The sequence below is a fragment of the Pollicipes pollicipes genome, unplaced genomic scaffold (genome assembly GCF_011947565.3).
Source record: "Pollicipes pollicipes isolate AB1234 unplaced genomic scaffold, Ppol_2.1 Scaffold_7258;HRSCAF=8750_pilon_pilon_pilon, whole genome shotgun sequence".
Taxonomy (NCBI): domain Eukaryota; kingdom Metazoa; phylum Arthropoda; class Thecostraca; order Pollicipedomorpha; family Pollicipedidae; genus Pollicipes; species Pollicipes pollicipes.
The window spans coordinates 164184-179663 of NW_023597053.1; the positions used below are offsets into that span (position 1 = coordinate 164184).

General features: G+C 53.7%; 2 protein-coding genes across 2 annotated transcripts in view; one reads left to right on the plus strand and one right to left on the minus strand.

Annotated features, from left to right (window-relative positions):
- Positions 1 to 1908: 1908 nt before the first annotated feature.
- LOC119111024 (serine/threonine-protein kinase Sgk2) lies at positions 1909 to 9790 on the minus strand (the record flags this gene model as incomplete). Its single annotated transcript, XM_037234849.1, is given in 9 exon segments — positions 1909 to 3157; positions 3449 to 3763; positions 4530 to 4646; positions 5150 to 5299; positions 5682 to 5955; positions 6298 to 6423; positions 8034 to 8167; positions 8569 to 8664; positions 9638 to 9790. Coding segments are annotated over 9 exon segments (1449 nt in total). The 3' UTR covers positions 1909 to 2980.
- Positions 9791 to 14487: 4697 nt separating this feature from the next.
- Positions 14488 to 15480, plus strand: part of LOC119111029 (serine/threonine-protein kinase Sgk1-like) — a 6624-nt gene continuing 5631 nt past the window's right edge. Inside the window, 1 exon segment of the mRNA XM_037234854.1 lies at positions 14488 to 14560. Within this exon segment, the coding sequence (XP_037090749.1) occupies positions 14488 to 14560 (73 nt within the window).

Consider the following 15480-nt stretch of genomic DNA (forward strand, 5'->3'; position numbering starts at 1 on the left):
GCCCAGCTGGTTCTGTGCTGGGCGCGAGACCATACCTGTCTGTTCTGTTTCAGGGTGCATGCGATCTAAACTAAAATTGTTATGCACAGTCCATGCACATCGCGCGCGATAGCATTGCCGTCTTATTTATGAAAGCTATGGACTGAATTGAAGTCCTAGTTATCTGCTTTCATGTACCGTTATGCCCTAGAATATGCTGCTCTAACTCAAAAGTGAGGAGCAAGCTAGCTAACCCTTGAACCAAACCGCGCAAGGCAGAAATAGGCCGTTTAGAAGCGTTCGCAGAGAGCCTGTTACGCAAGCCTCAATGCCTGAGTGAATAACGTAAAACGCACAGCGTGAATAGCCCCTATCAATACCCCGTAAGCCGCAAACATCCATCCGCATTCGACCTGGACTTGTATGGAGGTGATCGCCCCTAATGCCCGTCGCTCGTACGTGTAATTCGGCCATGCCCTGAACGCCATGGCTATCAGCATTATCCTCTTCATATCATGAACCCTTGCATCTCCCGGACTCCATGACACGATAGATCACGTCAGCCGCAATATGACACCATAAAACCGCGGTCCGCAGTGTCTAAATTGATAGCTGCGATTACTGAACCGGTCTGCAGGAGATATTTGCCCGCCGACGGACCGCACCCAGCGCGCAGACATGGCAGACCGTGTGGCTCAACTGTATGTATTATGCATCAGGCGGCGGTGGGCCGGTCCGGCGGTGACCTGCCCTGATGTAGCCCGCTCCTGAAGGGCGCGATGATCGCCTCAGTGGCGGACCACGTCCGAGACCCGGCCGCGCTGCGCCTTCTGCCACCGCTTATTAACGGGATAGCTGCTTTGCAACGAACCTCAGTGTGGGCAGATTCAGATGGATGATGCGGTTGATATGCAGGTGCACTACCGTGCCTTGAATGTCGATGACTTCATGCCAGCTCTCCCGGGTGACTCCTTGTTTATTACAGAAGTTCCCGATCAGGGGGGAGGGGATTTCCGGCATGGAGAAGCCGTGACGGTCTCAGGGGCAGGAAATTGTCAAATGGCCAAACAGTGCCTGAGGTGAAGCACAGTTTTGCAAGGTGAGTTGGGGCCCGAACTGAGCAAAAATTATGAAACCTACTCCCAAAATTCGTCAACAAACGGGTCTTCCTTGATTGACCCACCTTTCTTTCAATATGGGGGCTGGGCCCAAGTGGGGGAGGGGAGAGGGGGGTGGGCTAAAGCCCTCCCTCCGTTGTCTCCCTACTGAATAGGAAACTACGCCTCTGTGTGTGAGCCAAGAAAGATAGCAGTCCAGGCAGCGCAGACAGGTAGATGCCAACCGGAAGATGATGTGTTTCATGCGCAGAGTAAAAAAATGCCGTAATAGCTAATGGCAAGACGAGTGATTCCATTCATATTGAGCGTTCAGTCAGCAGCGAGATACTGAGGGCTCAGTGTATGCGATTTGTTTTTTTCTGCCCGAATACAATTGCTATACAAACGCTCATGTGTATAGTCAGCTGGTTGCATGAACATGGCCATCAGGTAATGTGCGCGAAATCACCAGGGCAGCCTGCGCGCCATAAAACACCAATAGACGGCAAACGGTCACAACCAGAGGTAAGAATGCGTATGTCTCTCGTTGATTGAGCTTTCTTGTTTCCCCGGGCTAAACATAGCCTGATCCGTCCTCAAGGAGAAGTGGACCATCACAGTTTGAGAGACAATGGTTTATCAGAGTGAATTTCAAACAAAGCCGTGTTGTTGCCGACACGCGATTCTGAGTCGGCTGTTGTTGGTCCACATTATTGGAGGCATGCACAGCATCGGGTGGTCGTGCGTCGATCATTGGTCCCTGTTGACAAACAGGCCGGGTCATCCTGCAATTCTTGACGAACAAACAGCAGTGGATGCAAGACTGGGTTTATTGTAACATACGACATAGGCATCACGCACACGTACATCACCCCCTAGCCCGCGGGTGCTTTCCCCGTTCAGCCCGTGGATGCGGCTTTATCCACAACGAAGGCGCCCGGGATCCCCCACGCATGACCTAGTAACTTCGTCTAAGATGCCTGTATGATGAGACTGCGGTGCCCTTGGTATATCCACGAAGTGCGCATCCGTCTGGCAATGCCGTCATCCTATGGCAGGCGCGGCGCTCGATCCACGAACTGCTGGCTATCCTCGACAGCTTCGATGAATCACGCGAGACATGAATTGAACCAGACCAAAAGGGATCGCCCAACGGCACTTGGCTTCCCCTCGGCATTCGGCAACAAGTTTATTCGCGTCTAATACACAGCCAGGAATGAGATGAAGACCGCCAGCCTCTAGAGTACAGCCCTGGATGAAAATTGACCGGCGCTTCGCGATCCCCAAGCTCTAAATGATTATTGGCTTAAGTTCTTCACTTATGTTATTTGTACAAACGCCAGGGCAGCGCAGCCAATACGCTAGATATGCAATACGTCACATGTACTGTACAGACACTGGTCCAACACTGCGACTTACAAATACTTTCCAGTGAGTATACATGCCACACAGCTTTGCATCAGCTCATAACATAAATAACACAAATCCGACAATGAGGCAAGTTATGGCACATGATGGAACTGCAGCACAACGTGGAGCGATAATATTTTCCTGAAGTTTTAATGAGAAACATGGCTGCAGCAGTGTTTCGGCGTGACTGTAATGCTCGACACGAGCATTCCAAGCTTATACAACCAATTGGCGGCATTCGGAGGAGTCATTTCCCGCGACGCCTCTGTGACTGCCATTACACATTGCTGTTTATCTGTATACAGCGCCGAGATCGTACGAGCGTCATGCGACACCGTCTTGGTTCGGGTATACCCACGGTTCCTAAAGTTGGGTATGCACGGATTTGCCGCTTTCTAGTTTGCTCTTCATTCACCAGAGGTCAGCGCGGACGCTCCCGACCGCACCGACCAGCGTAGTCCGCCTTCTCGCCCCTAGATGTCAGCACTCGCCCGCTAGTCGCCGTCGTGTAGTTCGCAGCCGGGATCGTAGGAGAAGCCGACGAAGTGGCGGTCGAGGCTGAGCTGGCTCAGTGTGGAGTCTGCACGTGAGTCCCGACAGCGGCCCACGCTCGAGCTCACCGGCTCACGTGTGAACACCGGGTCGAAGTGGCGCACGTCGTCATCACCGCTCTGTAACACGTGCACAGGAGGCTTACAAATCAACAGGGATGGGCGGAGTCCTCGTGCCGAGCTTAGTGGCGTGGAACGGGCGTCCGGTGAGGCGTGCACTGTTTGCCTATATTTTATATATATGTATATATATAAATCCTTTTTTAACTTTTGCAAGACGAAGCATGTAAAATTAATCCGGTGAGTGCGGTACAACAGCTTTTCAAACATTTAACACGTTATTTTTATAGCCCCAGTCGTGTTGACAGCCATCACATTTAAGGCTGCAATGACTCGCCCCTCACCACTCACCACGACGGGGACGTAGGGCGGCGTGACCCGCTTCCGCAGGAGGTCTTCCCAGTGGATGGGCGCGAAGAACGGGTGAGCCTTGATCTCGTCAAAGTCGCTCGGCCCCGAGCCGAGCCGAGCCTCGCTCTTCTTCTGCAGCAGCGCCGTAAGCAGCTGCTGCGCCGCCGCTGAGGCGCTCGACCTCAGCCGGGGACGGCCATGCAGAATGCTGTTGTACATCTCGTGCGTGTTGCGGTTGTAGAATGGAGGCAGGCCGTACAGCATCTCGTACAGTACGGCGCCCAGGCACCACCAGTCCACGGAGCGGTCGTAAGGCTGCAGCAGAGGCGGCGGCGGCCGCGTCACGGACGGCTGGCGGCTGACAAAACCTTGCAAAATCTGACAGAAAACGTGACAACAATGGCGGGCAAAGGAAAAAGAACACGAGGCACATTCGATACAGCTTCGCACACAGACTGTCAACGACTTATTTTCGCGCGAACGGCAGCGCTCTTACCTCAAAGCAACGCATTACATTCCAATTTGCTCATTTCAACGACGGCGACACAGGCCTCCAGGTCTTTCCGGAACAAATCGTTGCGAATATGAGCATTTCAACCCGGCATCCCTTCAAACCTGATGAGAACAAGTCTGCAAGGCAACTGTACGGCCAACACGCGATTATGCAAGCTTTAGAATCGTACGGCCTACCGATAAGAAACACGGAACAGATGAAAATACCCGATGGCGTAACAAACCCCATTTGTAAACTTGCTCTAGCAAAAAAGCTTACAGAGTATAATGTGTGGGAAAAATGTATGATTTATAATCTGATATACAGCAAATACAAGCAGGAAAACAAGTGCACATCTTGCAAGCCCCTCTCTACTTAGTGACCACTTTCACATGTTGTGTCCCATCACTAATCGGCGTGTTCCAGAAGCACCAGTTTAAGAGGCACCTCAAATACGTGTAGTTCGATACGATTAGTTCGAGAGACACCTCTAACGACCGCCGGGTCCTGAACATTCTGAGCAGCGCCTCCGAGTTAAGTCTTTGCTGGTTGGTCTGGGGACGTCGGTGTTAATCGCCAGGTACTGACCAATTTGAGGAGCACCTCCGGCGCCATGTACTCCGGAGTCCCGCAGAAGGTGGACGTCTGGGTACTGCCGATCAGACCTTCCTTGCATAGACCGAAGTCCGTCAGCACTATATGACCCTGTAGAGAAGAAACTCAAATTCAAAACTCCCCGGCCAGTCAGCCGAAACTGGAGGCAAAGCAGAGCCAAGACCTGACGGCATGAAGTGCGTACAAACTTTCGGACGCTTGTTAACTCTAATGAGCGTTTTCCTGAAGTCCATGACACTGGACAAGCAGAAGGATCATGGCGATGAGGCGGCAGAGCCAGGTGTAGCATCCAGTTCACCACCAAAGCATCGACGCATGCGTTTAGAGTCAGGATGCCCTTATCGGCATGGTAACGTGAATAAAACATTAGAATCAGAATGCCAGTATGCACGTGTTATGTACTTTGCGGATGTTATATGTTATATATGTAGATACAATAGCATTCCGGATCAAATCCAAATAAGCTAGGAAATTCCGCATTACATTTTCCTGAAACAAAAAAGGAAAACAGTCAAAAAAGATGAGCGGGGAAAGACTGTCGAAACTGGACGGCAGGGAAGAACCGAAAAAGTCCCGCACTTTACGGCGCGCACCTGTTTGTCCAGCAACATGTTCTCGGGCTTCAGGTCGCGGTAGATGATGCCCCTGGAGTGGAGGTAGCCGACGGCCGAGCCGGCCTCGGCCGCGTAAAACCGCGCTCGGTTCTCGCTGAACACCTGTTCCTTTTGCAGGTAGAAGAAAAGCTAGAACAGAGTCGACGCTGATGATAACCTCCATGTTTAGGAGCCATCGCTGCTCGACATGTAGGGGTTTTGTATAAAACCGTGATTTACTTGCCAACGGTTGCTACCAAAATGCGCGCATCACACGATGTGTTGATTTCTAAATTGGAACAAGAAAAGCTTGGTCGCTTGGTGAAGGGGTGCCAGCGTAAATGATAGAACTGTGGCCTGTTTTTGCGAATAGCAGCGTACGATCACGCACGTCGTCCCAGCAATGACCGCATCTCATATAGCAGGTATAATATCCAACATGCACAGAGGACCGCACTCGAGCAAGTGGTTAGTTACCATATGCTTTCAGTGATTCGGCAAAACAAAGTCATCCAAATCGTCGTATCCTCACCTCTCCACCGCTGATGTAGTCGAGGACAAAGTACAGCTTGTCCTTGGTCTGGAAGCTGTAATGGAGGCCGACCAGGAATGGGTGGTCGAGATTCTTCAGCAGCACGTTTCGTTCCGACATAATGTGCTTCGTCTCGTTCCTGTTGACGATCATTCTCTTCTGCAGCACCTTGATGGCGAAGCAGGTCCTCTGGCCCCGGTCGTGGGCCAGGTACACCTTGCCGAAGCTGCCCTTGCCGATCACGCGTCGGAAATCGAAGTCGCTCGGCCGAGCGCTGAGAAAGAGAGGAACGGTTTGACCTGTCGCACGGTCCTTTTTACGATGTGCACATGATCCTGTACAAACGAACAAATGGCGCGTGGCTGTGTCCGAGACAAGGAGAACAAAACGTCCCACTTCATTCGCACAAAGAGATCAATAGCTCACGATCCTATCAGAGAACTCCCTTATCTGATAGTCTACCTCAAGACACTCGTACCTAAATTGCTGTGAGCGAGTCGAATGAGCACGCTTACAACAGACGTATTTACATCTGCACCAATTCATAACTTCCTCAGCAGCTGCCTTCTTCACTCTCCGATCGCACAAACACGAGCGCGTTCGTCTTTGCACTCACTGGCAACGTTCACTGCTGCCCAGAAATACGGCGTCGTCTTCCGTGCATGAGGACGAATCGTCCGTCAGGTTCTCGTCCGAGTCTGATGACCGATGCGACAGCTGCAGGAACTCCTGCACCACCGTTCTGAAACAGGGGCCCTCCTGAACCGCTGCAGGCTGGTTCTCAGGACGCGGAGCGAACCGAAGGTGGCTACTGTCATTCGAAAGAGAAAACGGCGTCGTTTGAAGCTATATTGTCGTCAATGACACTGCCGGCCACAGCTAGCGCTTATGTTTAATTTTAAAGGTTTTGCTCCGACCTTTTGAACGGATGGATTTTGGTATCGAACGCTATTCCAAGCAGTACTTTGTTCTGTGCGCCCCGATCCCGCTATCTCAGCAAAATTCCAGGTCAACGGCAGAATGATAACACAAAAGTTCAACGTGCCTCAATGCCCCGCACGGTCGGTCCTTCCTGCCCTCTGACGTCACCTGACCTTTGGCGCGGCCGCTGCCACCGGCCGCGGGCCATCCCAGTCCAGTGCGAGTGGCAAGCTTAAGGCGACTCGAGCCCTAACTAGCTCGAAACAGCTGAGCTCTGGGACAGGGGTCAGCTCACGAATAGCATCAGCAGCACTTCAGCGTAGCTGGGACACTGCCCCTGTCCACGCGGGTCCGATTCAGCTGGGGCTGTGATTCACGCGCAAAGCACAGCCGGCGCACGATGCAGCGGCGCTGGGGCTGTGTGGTACTGTAGCGATTGGCTTACACTAACAGGTGACGCATCGGTCGCTGCACCCTTCCGATCAAGGCTGGGGACAGATGGGACCGATGGGGAACTGTACCGAGGCGGGTGGGTGGTGAAACACCTAGATAATGCCAGAATACTATCGGTAATCAACGGCATTGGTGAAACTCGCCAATAAAGATGTGAATCAGCACTGCTGGTGACAGTCGTGGACGCATGGTTCTTATATCGCTCACGGTATCGTGATTACGATGACATCTGACTTACTATCAGAATTTTGACCCGGACTGTTGGCTTATGTAGACGCATCTCATATCTGCACTACTGTATCGTATTTGCGGTCATATCTCCCGATGCTCTTGGTGCATGTGTGTGTGTGTGTGTGTGTGTGTGTGTGTGTGTGTGTGTGTGTGTGTGTGTGTGTGTGTGTGTGTGTGTGTGTGTGTGTGTGTGTGTGTGTGTGTGTGTGTGTGTGTGTGTGTGGTGTGTGTGTGCGTGTGCGTGTGTGTGTGTGCGTGTGCGTGTGCGTGTGCGTGTGCGTGTGCGTGTGCGTGCGTGCGTGCGTGTGCGTGCGTGCGTGCGTGCATGCATGCATGCATGCGTGCGTGCGTGCGTGTGCGTGTGCGTGCGTGCGTGCGTGCGTGCGTGCGTGCGTGCGTGCGTGCGACTCAGTTCAATAAACATGCGTGGGTATTGTGAGTATTAACAGGCAATATTCAACAGCATCGCCGTGACATGAGTGTACAAGGTACAAATCGTACCGCAAAGGTCGTAAATGGTATGTTTTTATGGTGCTTATTGGAAGCAGATGACATAAGATTTCTTCAAGCAAGAACAAGGTGAGTTCTACACACACGCATATCCACATCTATATGTATATAAATGTGTATATATATATATATATATATATATATATATATATACATATATGTATCCGATATCGTGATCTATTGTCGGCGTACAGTAGGACGATGCCGAGCCCGACCTGCGCCCCGGGGCACACTTACAGAGAGCGCGTGCGTTCGTCGGCGACGAGCGTCTTGGCGAACTCGTCCAGTCCGTGTTGTCGGCCGCGCACGAACTCCGGGTTCATGTTTCCGAACATGCGCTTCCCGGGCAGCTTGGACTGAAACGTTTGCACCTGAAATGGACAAGCCCCGTTACATGCGGAATGCACGGTGCCCGCCAAAAGATCTTCATTCTGTAACGCCGTGGAAACCACCGTGGTACATTGGGAGCGGAGGGACTGCTCAAGGAGCTTTACAGCAGGAAAATCCCTAAAACAGTCTGAATGAAAGGACAATAGGCACGCTTCCTTGATGCGGGTGTCCTTCGTAATGCTGATGCTGTTGTTTCTGATTTTCTATCTACCCACAGATGCTGAACATTACAATAAACTTTCGCTCTTTCGTCAGTGTCACGCAGAACAATTCATTTACTCACGTTGCATGAGTACACAATCACAACTATCGTTTACAATAGGGACGTTTGCCGTCCTCTGGCCGGTTGGGGCGAAACCAAACAGTCATATCGGCGACCGACCTGTTTCTTCAGTTGTTCGTTGAGTCGATGGAACTCGCTGTACCTCCGGTGGACGAACCAGCTCTGGCTTCCGCGCCGGATGACGAGTTTGTACATCTGGGAACGTCGGAAACGCTGCAGATATGTGGCACGTTTGGAGGAGGCTACTCCAGAAGTGCTGATTCATTTCTGGAGCATTCTTGCCGCAACTATGTAACACTCGGACCACCATTTCCAGAACTGACTCAGAGATTGAGAATTGGTTGCAAAGGCTGGCATGCTCTACGCGGAAAACAAAGCAATGAAGGCGACGGACGACATCACTTCGCAAGCATTGCTGTCAGGTTCGCGAGCGGCCCACGTGGGCCAGGGCTGCATGGTGAAGAGCGAGCGGGCACGAGGGTGGCACACGCGAAGGTGAGCTTTTCGAAAATTAGTGGGGGTCACGTCGGCATTTCGTGTCAGTTACCTGTCCGTGACATCCGAAGGCTCCCTAAAAGTTGGGGAGCGCCAGACCCCAAAACGGAAAATTTCGGAAAATTGTAAAGCACTAGACAGAAAATGTCGGGAAATAAACAACGGACATGCATCTGAAATACAAATCGACGCAATGAAACCACTCACCCGATGAACTTCACTGGACAAGATAAAACAGCACCGGATTAGTTCTAAGTGCTTTGCATAACTCAAAGCATCATTAGCATGCACCACCGCGGTGTCACGGACAACATAATGGTAGTTAATGTGGATTTACATAAATCACCACTCCGTTGAGCAATGCTCACAATTATTCTTCACCAGCGCTCGTAACTGGTGACGTCATCAGCGTTGCAATTTTACAACATCGCCGCACTTAACTTTGCAGAAGTCGGTCATTTAGGTTTTAAGCATTGTTAAGGGTCAGTCAAATTTCAGGAACACCAAATCACACACAAATTAACGTGTAGTGTCACATTACCAGTGCGCCCTTCATCACACCAACAAGTCCGCAACTCATCGCCGAGTGGGTGTGTGAGTCCACTACGCCCCGTGCCCCGCGTCCCGTTGGCGCGCGCCTCCTTCCGGTGTGGACGGCGGCCGCCGGTCTTACCGTGTACTTGCCCTCCCAGGTCTCCGAATCGGTGATGTCGACCTCCGGCGGCGCTGCCATCCTTGGGCCAGTGAGTCAACGAGGCCGCCTGGCCTTATCGACGAGCCGCCCCCGTTCCTATCGCGGTCGCAGGACGCTCTGGGGCCCGGCGAACTGTGGGACGTCGGTAGAGAGGCGCGCTAGTCGGACGTCAGTCATCCTGGTTAGAAACAAACGCGAACGGAGCATGGCAGGGCTCCCGTGGCAGGTGGGGTCATCACGGCTCCAGACGCGGACGGAGCGTGGCAGGGCTCCCGTGGCAGGTGGGGTCATCACGGCTCCAGACACGGATGGAGCGTGGCAGGGCTCCCGTGGCGGGCGGGGTCATCACGGCTCCAGACGCGGACGGAGCGTGGCAGGGCTCCCGTGGCGGGCGGGGTCATCACGGCTTCAGACGCGTACGGAGCGTGGCAGGGCTCCCGTGGCGGGCGGGGTCATCACGGCTTCAGACGCGTACGGAGCGTGGCAGGGCTCCCGTGGCGGGCGGGGTCATCACGGCTCCAGTCGCGGACGGAGCGTGGCAGGGCTCCCGTGGCAGGCGGGGCCATCACGGCTCCAGTCGCGGACGGAGCGTGGCAGGGCTCCCGTGGCGGGCGGGGTCATCACGGCTCCAGATTTGTCGATAGACACGCGATTGCCACTAATCGTTCTGTTTGAAAACTCCTTACTGACCTGACGAGAACTGTTGATCTGGTCGATTGAGATCAGCTGAGACTACCCTGAGATTAAGATCAGCTGATACTTCTATCTACCTCAGTCGCAAAATTCAGAAATGGTAGCAGATGACGAAGCAGTGACTCCGACACGGCGTAGTTTCCTATTCAGTTGGCCGTTGTAGAAGGGGCTCCAGCCCCCAACTTCGGCCCGAAAGTGGGTCAAATCCGCAGATAAATCCGTTTTCTCGGGATACGAGGGAAGGTTTAGCCTTTTCTTCTTTTTTCGCATTTTTTTTAGCCAGTTAATCCGTTCCCTTCCCGAACACATTCTGCGAAAGTATGCTCCTGCTATCGAGTCCACAATGGCTCGTGCTCTTGTTCTGCCTTCATTTAACGTTTTACCGGTCATCGGTCTGCATTCACCTCAATTTCGCTGGCAGCTGTATCATCCATTGATCCGTTTCCTTGACTCACATTGACATAATGAAATTTGTGGTTTGTAAGCAACACACTGTTGTGATATTCATGCACGCACGTTTTAATGAAGACGACATTCTGGATTCAAGTTCCAAAAGATTCGTAAATCGGCCATCGGTTGATCATACCGATGAAATATTTGATGGCGCATTCTTCGGCGCACACGATGTGTAGCGCAAATACACTCTGAGCATACTGTCACGAACTTTCCCTTCGCGCCGGAACAATGAAACCGCCTTATCCAACAATCGGCGACAGAGAACCTCAACACGACCAGGCCGCACAGCAAATACACAGCCCTGACCTGCATGGAACCGAGTACAGCCAAAGCCACGCGCCACAGCTGAGACGCCGCAGTGTACTCTGAATACGGACCACAAACCTTTGAATGCAGACACTGGGGCCGAACTCCGCCCCAAAATAATCGGCTGGCGCCACTGAATTTTCGATAAGCAACGTGTCGTCAGTTCCTCATTTGCCGCGGCGCCCTTGGCCCCCTTAACGAGTCAGAACGAGTCCAGTGTCTGGTCCATTCTGGCAGGCTTAAAACATTGTCAGGTCGCATCCCTAGGTCTGAACGGATGTGGATAAACACAGTACATCCTCTGTCCTCCCCCGTCCACCGTGAGCTGTAACCACACGGTGCTGTGTCGGCCGTGTCCTCGCAACGTTCCCGCGTCCGTTTGCGCCGGCGTCCTCCTGACCTGATTCACCGGGGTGGGGTGCGTCAGGACCGCCAGCGGGCCTCCGCCCCGCCCCGCGCGCCTAGCGCTGCTCGCTGTCGTCCCCAGGTCCGCGCGCGCGCGCGCAGTGGACCACGCGACTCTGATCACGCACAGGCGCCACCCACGGCGGCGGGAGGACGCCGCCCCGAAGTGGGGCACGCGGGGCTCCCTATGAGTCACCGGTCGAAGACCTGACCGGCCAGGAAAACAAACAGGCCGAATGTGCCGCGTCTCGAGCGATATTGGACACCGGTGCCAGCCTCCGTGCGGCGTGTGGCATTCCTCGTCACGGGCGAGCCGAGCCGACCGACGGCAGGGCCAGCTCTGTGCAGCCAGCTACAGCTGAATCGTTCTTACAGCACCATGCATGCTGTGCGACAGAAGCAACCGAATTTGGCTACGGTCTGTGCTTTTTGTTTTTACAGCACTGCGTATCTGCCAAAGTTCAGCCCACATGTTTAAACGCGGCAAATTGCCAACGTTTAATTGTACATTTGGGCTATAAAATTGCCTGCGATAGGTGCAAGTGGGTGATGCTGAAAATATCAGCTCAAGGACACACACCCAGGGCTGCTGCGCTTGAGTGCGTGGGCGTGACGCCAAACGAAGCACTTGAATTCGTTGGTTACACCTCATGAATTGCTTAAATATTTTAAGAAAACAAATCTCCGAAGAGGGTCTCGCTCATTCACCTGGCCTAACGGTTGGGCATACCCAGCGTCATACGCCAATGCGCTCAGCATACATGACCATGCCTCTCCTTGATCCCGGGCCTGCTCTCATCGGGGCATACGTCGTCGGTTGTTGACCCTGTAAGTGATGGGGCCAGGACGACGGCAGGGTGAACAGCGGCACCAATGCCCCGTGCCAAAACGTCGTGCTAAATGGGGCAATAAACCTATTCCACCTACGCAAGACATTCGAAATGCCGTGCAACACATCACATTCGTGACAGACTGGTCGCTCCTGTTGGTCAAATCATCTAAAATCAATAAGTTAATCAGCGGTGAAACCCCAAACAAAAAAGAGCATATATATTACACTTGTGTCCACTTAAAGGCACACTCATCAATACAAACTCATCGAAGCTTCCAATGGTAGAGGCGGAGTGAAGCATGTATATCTCAATGCTTATTCAGTAGCGTTTGTGTGCAATGAAAGGTGCCAAACAAGCATTCAGGCACAATGACGCGCCATAAACATTCAGGCACAATGACGCTCCATAAACGCATGACGGTGGGCAAACACCAACACAGATGTGGAAGCAAGCCATTCACGGCGCGAGCAACTGAAGGATGATGATGACACTTTAATTTGAGGGGATGGACAGGGCGTCGTTCGCAGCGGTCGTCCTGAGCCCAGACCAACTGAACAAGAACTTGTTTGCTACCCTAGGCCCAGATACGCACCATTAGTCACGTCGACAGCAGCGCTCACGGTGCGCGGGGTGCAGCGATTAGCCCATCGGCCAATCACTAGCAAAGTATGCACTACACAGGATCCACAGCGACCCCACGGACGGGAGGGCGGGGGGGACCACAGGGCGAAGGCATGATGGATGTCCAAACCAGTCCATACTGCTTACATCCAGTCCAACCTCATTTCCGTCAGTGTTTACACATATTTGGCCGACATGCAATCAGTGCGTGCGGCGAACTGCTCTGTCCGGCCCCGGCCTGCACAGGCCCGTCCTGAGCGAGACCGCGTCCTGAGCGAGACCGCGTCCTGAGCGAGACCGCGTCCTGAGCGAGACCGCGTCCTGAGCGAGACCCCGTCCTGAGCGAGACCGCGCGTTGCTAGCTTGATGCCGGGCGAACGCGTTCTTGGATCGTCCTGCACAGCGGCACGCAGACCCGTGACATTTATTTCCCCACCGCATCGTGCTTCTTCGTTAATAGCGGGGTTTCTACAAAACGTAGCATTTAAATCGTGATAACGCCGGGGAAGCCAAGAACAAACTGGAATCGATACTGGCTAAAGGCACCCAAAAGGGCACACGCATTGTGGAACGCGCAGCTAAAAATAGCCGTTGATTGCACCAGGTACGGATTTCACAACACCGGTGTTCCCTCACAGGTCGTTGACCCCTCAAGCGGGACCACGGGAGCAAACGGTGGAGGCGGAGCCTGCTCACGTGCTGGGGAAGACCCACAAGGGCAGCGTTGTTTCTGGCCCCCGTGTAGGTGCACGTGAGGCAGCGTGGTACACCTGATGTCCCCCGGCAAAGGGTAGCACAGTTTCTGGCCTCTGTGCAGGCGCAAGCGAGGCAGCGTGGTATGCGTGATGTCCCTCGGTAAATTCTTGTGAGTGAGGCGCAAGTGCTTTGGTTTTCCCGTGCAATGACAGGACTTGCCCTTCGGTAACATTAATGAGTCGAAACATCACGCCTTCATTTGTAAGACTGGCAAGATCCCGTTCAGTTCCGTTCAGCACGTTTTCATTTGTGGGGCTGGCAAGATCCCGTTCAGTTCCGTTCGGCACGCTTTCATTTGTAAGGCTGGCAAGATCCCGTTCAGTTCCGTTCAGCACGCTTTCATTTGTAAGGCTGGCAAGATCCCGTTCAGTTCCGTTCAGCACGCTTTCATTTGTAAGTCTGGCAATATCCTGTTCAGTTCCGTTCAGTACGCTTTCATTTGTAAGGCTGGCCAAATCCCGTTCAGTTCCGTTCAGCACGCTTTCATCCTCAAAACGTTAAAGGGCTTTCTTTGAGGCCGGGTCAAATGCATGCAAAACTGCAGTCAAATGCAGATGGGCAGGCAATCCATCATCGTCCGACCTGCCCGACGCCCAATCAGAGGTCGCTTCTGACGAATAGATTCACAAGGTCATCCGCAGCACGTGCGTGATGGTCTGTATGCGGAAATTCAGGTGGCTAAGTAAATTCGCGACTCGCTAGTCAATGCCATGAAGCATGTTCCTCCATGTCAGATCGCGTTTCTCTAAAGTGGAAACGATGAGTGAAGAGGCGCAGCGTATGACCCTGGGATGCGAGAGGAGAAAACATGAAGGACGAGTGGACGGACGAGGTCGGTTACCTAACGAGCATATCGTCATATCACCTATCTCAAAGGTTCTAGTTGCCCTTACTCTTAATGGCTTCCTTAACAAGTAATTTGCTCTCGCCAAATCACAACTCGCCTCAGGACAGTTAGGTGCACTGCCATTTGCTCTCGCCAAATCACAACCCGACTCAGGACAGTTAGGTGCACTGTCCCGCAGACAGCTGGAGAGCGCCAGACAAATAGGAAAATACAGCCTCGGGCAACTTCAGGACATCGGGCTCTCGTCACACATAACCGAATTTTCAGCCATTTTAGTATCCCTGATGGCAAAACTGTGGGTCAACATTTGACCTGGCGAGCATCTGCGGCGGGCGCGTGACCGATGACGGGCGCGACAGTTGGCTGACAAGCGGCGCGTCACAGCGGCTTGAGCACGACGCGCCCGCCTGCTGAACGCCCGGTCGGCGCGGGCAGCAGCTGCGCGCGCCGCAGCCCTGGTCCGCGCGCCGCCGTGACGCGCGCCGCAGCCCTGGTCCACGCGCCCCGCCGTGACGCGACGAAAACGGCCCGTCCCACTGCGACTCGGCCCGCAGAGGCGACGCAGCGCGATGGCCGAGAGGGAAAGCAGCGTACCCCGCACGAGAGCGTTCACCCCCACACGCGACTGGAGCCGTAGTACGAAACGAAAACAACAAGGGACGGGAAGGGACGCAGCCAGGCGCGGCGGGGTTGGGCGGAGAAGTTGTGCAGTCCACGGCGATATGGCCAGCCACCGGCTCAAGCACCGTGTGACCAGCACAGCACCACTGACTTCCGTGTGCTCCCAGCGTCGAACACGGGCGCTACCAGGACTGGCCGCTCCCCCGCTGCTGCCGCCTGGCTGCGCCACTGCCCGATCGCGTGGCGCCAGGGACGGGCGATGAGCGGGGAGGGGGCATCCGGCC